The sequence below is a fragment of the Chrysochloris asiatica genome, unplaced genomic scaffold (genome assembly GCF_000296735.1).
Source record: "Chrysochloris asiatica unplaced genomic scaffold, ChrAsi1.0 scaffold00061, whole genome shotgun sequence".
NCBI classification, from domain to species: Eukaryota; Metazoa; Chordata; class Mammalia; order Afrosoricida; family Chrysochloridae; genus Chrysochloris; species Chrysochloris asiatica.
Window position 1 is genome coordinate 15,837,396 of NW_006408579.1, and position 3,739 is coordinate 15,841,134.

Below are 3,739 nucleotides of genomic sequence, written 5' to 3' on the forward strand. Positions count from 1 at the left end.
AGCTACAGAATTAAATCAGAGAAATCCAGCATGCAATAGGCATGCATGTCTGTCTTTTTTTTGTTCAGCCCCACAACTGAAACAAATCTCCCATCATTGCTCCTTTCCATTGTAACAATGGGCTAAAAGACATGGAAAGAAATCAATGTTTTAAAACTGGGAAACACAATTCTGATATTGAGGGTAGTATGCACTGTTTACAATCTGAAGAAACTGGGTGATCAGGTGCCAGCATGAACTATACACGAACAGCTTATGGCTGAACCAACTTGGTGTGAAATATTCTCTCAGGGGAGAAGTGATGACATTCAACATTTCTCAAGAAGGTTGGTGCTGAACTCTTCGCCACAACAGAAGCACTTAGAGCTGTTTTACACCAGCCATGAGCCATGCTTTTGACTACAAAAGCCTTTCTGTTACCTGCCCTACCAATGGCTCAAACATCCTGGAAGACAACAGGGTAACGGGACAATTGGGGACCCTCAATGCCCCAATGGAATTTGGAGACCCTACTTCCATATTCCATTCACTTCCATCAGCCATTGGGGAGATCCTGGACTTCATTACAGAAAACATGCTTTCTTCCCTTGGACTTCAGGTTTTTTGTTGTTGTTGTTTTTAAGTCTCATTTGGGAAAAAGGCAATCAAAAGCCCTGTCATTTTTACCCAAGTGGCCCTGTGAGGAAAGAAAAAAATGGCCTCTTCCTCTTAATCACTGCACCATCACTGCCCAAAGACCATCCTAACAGAGAACCCTTCATAACTCTACCATGGATCAATAAATTCAACATTAAGTTAAATAAAAATTTAGATCAGCATTTAGCCAAAGCTCTGTCCTCCTGCAGGAGGTCATTCAACTCAATGACGGTCGTGGCGAAGTCCACCAGGTCCACAAAGTCAGAGGTGATGATGTTGATGCCCATGGCTCCAGGTTTTTGAGTTTTCACCCAGTCCAGGATGGCAGGAAGATTCCTACACAGAGAAGAGGATTGAGGGATGACAGAACAGGGAGTTGAGTTTAGAAAGTCTACTCTAGGAATAGAAACAAACATTTCTGTTCATGTATGCCAATCAAAGCACAAACCCATGGAAGTTAATCTACTAAAACTTTACATGTCTCTTTTTCAGGGCTGAAGTGAGCTCTGTTTTCTCAGAGAATTGTATTTTCCAGGATTTCTTAGTTTGGAAGAGGAGATTATTTTTCCAAGTGTCAAAGACACCATATCAAGAGGAACTTTCTAAAAAGGATAATATTGGGCTCTTTAAAAATTTTTTTTACATTGACAAATTTCAAATCTACAGAAAATTTGAAAATATCTTACAGTAAGTATGCCCATCATTTAGATCTTACAATTAACACTGTACCATATTTGATTGGTGTGGCCCTTCCTTGTGTACCACAAGGCTGGTGGTTCAAACTCATCAGTCGTTCCTTGGAAACCCTAAACTGGGACACCATGAGTCGAGACTGACTTGACCACACTTAACATTTGCTTAATCGTTTTATCGTTCTATCCTTCAGCAATCCATTTTATATTTTTGACAAATTCTTACTGCAAACATGAAGTATCCCCTAAATACTTCAATATACATATTACTAACTAGGATTCAAAATTTGTTTGCAGTTTGGTTTTCTTTTCACATGAAGTTTGCATATAGTAAAATGTACAAATCTTAGTGTACATTTGATGAGTTTGGACAAAGGTAACCCAAGCACAGTGCTTTTAACACCATTAAAGCATACAACATTGCTGGTATGCAAGAAAGTTCTGTATGCCCCTTTTCAGCCAAGTCTTACCCCCATCCTCTAGACTTACCTGTTCTAGAATGTCATATAAACTATCCAATACATAGTCTCTTTTGTGTAAAGCATCTTTCACTTAGAACAATACTTTTGAAATTAATCCATATTGTTGCATATAACAGTAGGCTGTTCTTTTTTATTATTGAGTAGTAGTCTAATATATGGAGTCCTGGTGTGGCACTGTAGGATCAGCACTGGACTGCTAACCACAAGGTCTTTAGTTCAAACCCACCAGCCGGTCATTGGAAACCCTATACAGTATTGCTGTGAGTCAGAACTGACCCAACAGCATTTAACAACAACAACAATATTCTGTTGTATGAATATACTATAGTTTATCCATTTTACTAATGATAGACTGGCTGTTTAGAGATTTGGGATATTATGGTTAAGACCACTATAGGCATTCTTTTGTAAGTCTGTTAATAGATGTATATTTTCAGCAGACTTCTGGCAAGATGGCAGATTAGGCAGACATGCTATATAGACCCTCTACAACAAAGACACAGGAGACCAAATGAAACAGACACAGAGGACAATCCTGGACCCCTGAACTTCAGAGGAAAGGTTAGAGAAGGGGACTGAATACCTACTGGGAGGGGCGGTGAGAGAAGACTGACTGGCAATACAACACAAGCATCTTGAACTTTTGCAAGCAGATTTGGAAAGACAAACAGATGGTTGCCTGATGGCGCAGATTCATAGGGGCGACTGAAAAGGTAGGATTCCTTCTTGCTCCCCAAACTTCCCTGAATAACAGAGGTGAGGTCGGCCCTCATCCTCATCTGCCCCCAGGATAGACCCTGCTCTCTAGGAGTTCTGAGTTACGTGGTTTGAACCCGTGTGAGGCAGGTGTTCTTGGTGCCTGTATTCAGGCAGGTTCTGCTCCAAATCTACAGAACCCACAGAGCCTCCACGCCAGAATTAGACTAGCAGGAACCTTCATGATCAGCCACCCTGTCCCCACTGATTCTGTCCACTGATTCTGAGAGATATTGAAACTAATAACTCGAAGGGCCTCCAGGAACTACTTCTGGATTGGGTGCACTGAATATACACAACACCTAGGTCTATAGGAACTCCATCAAGGAATGGGAACTCAGCCATCACACCCCTCATCCACCCACCTCGTGAGATCCTTTGCTAGCAGGAGGCTGCCAGAGTTTTCTCTCTGAGTCCAACAACTGCTCTGTTTCTTTTGTTTTTTCTCTCACTGTTTCTGTTTATTCTTTCTTTTCCTTATTCCCCTCTTCCCCTTCGCTTTATTTTTATTTATTTTTATATAAATTACTTTGTGTATTTTTTAAAAAATGTTTTATTATGAATTATGTGATAGTTTACATGGGAGAACATTGGTTTTTACATTCATTCTATCGTATATTGTCTCACTGTCATGGTTACAATCCCCTCCATCCATCATCAACCAAACAAAGGATATACCCTGCAAGCCTGCCATCCTTCTCTGGGTAGGGTCCCGCTCTCTGCTCTTCTCCGTTCCTAGACTGGAAAGTTAATCACACCTGTTCTTGCTATAAAACGGCTACCTTTACATTTCCAACCCTCACAATCAGTCCTGATAACAATTATTCACTATAGTATCACAAAAGACCCATCTGCATTTCATTTCATCAGCCCCACCTACACAGATTGTATACTACTCACTGGACATTCTACCTTCCTCCAGGCCCTCTGGATCTAGGTTCCCTCTTGAAAGCTTGTAAGCCAGTCATTTCTTGCCTTTGTAGTCCCCTTCCCCCACCCAATTTTGGGTAGCCAATGTCCAAGTTGCCCATCCCTGTCTACTCTGTGTGTGGAGGGGGTGGGAATGATTCTTGCTGTAAGGATTTGTTTCCTCTTTTGAGCTACTGCTTCCATAGGTGTATGTCAAGTTCATCAAATTGTATCAGAATAGTCAGTCACAAAAAGAGAAATACT

At 41.0% G+C, this 3,739-nt stretch overlaps 1 protein-coding gene across 1 annotated transcript in view; it reads right to left on the reverse strand.

Moving 5' to 3' along the window:
• Positions 1–812: 812 nt before the first annotated feature.
• The window catches only part of PLCXD2 (phosphatidylinositol-specific phospholipase C, X domain containing 2), a 132,704-nt gene continuing 129,777 nt past the window's right edge, over positions 813–3,739 (reverse strand). Inside the window, exon 4 of the mRNA XM_006864188.1 lies at positions 813–972. Coding sequence (XP_006864250.1) covers positions 813–972 — 160 coding nt within the window. The remainder of the gene's footprint in view (positions 973–3,739) is intronic.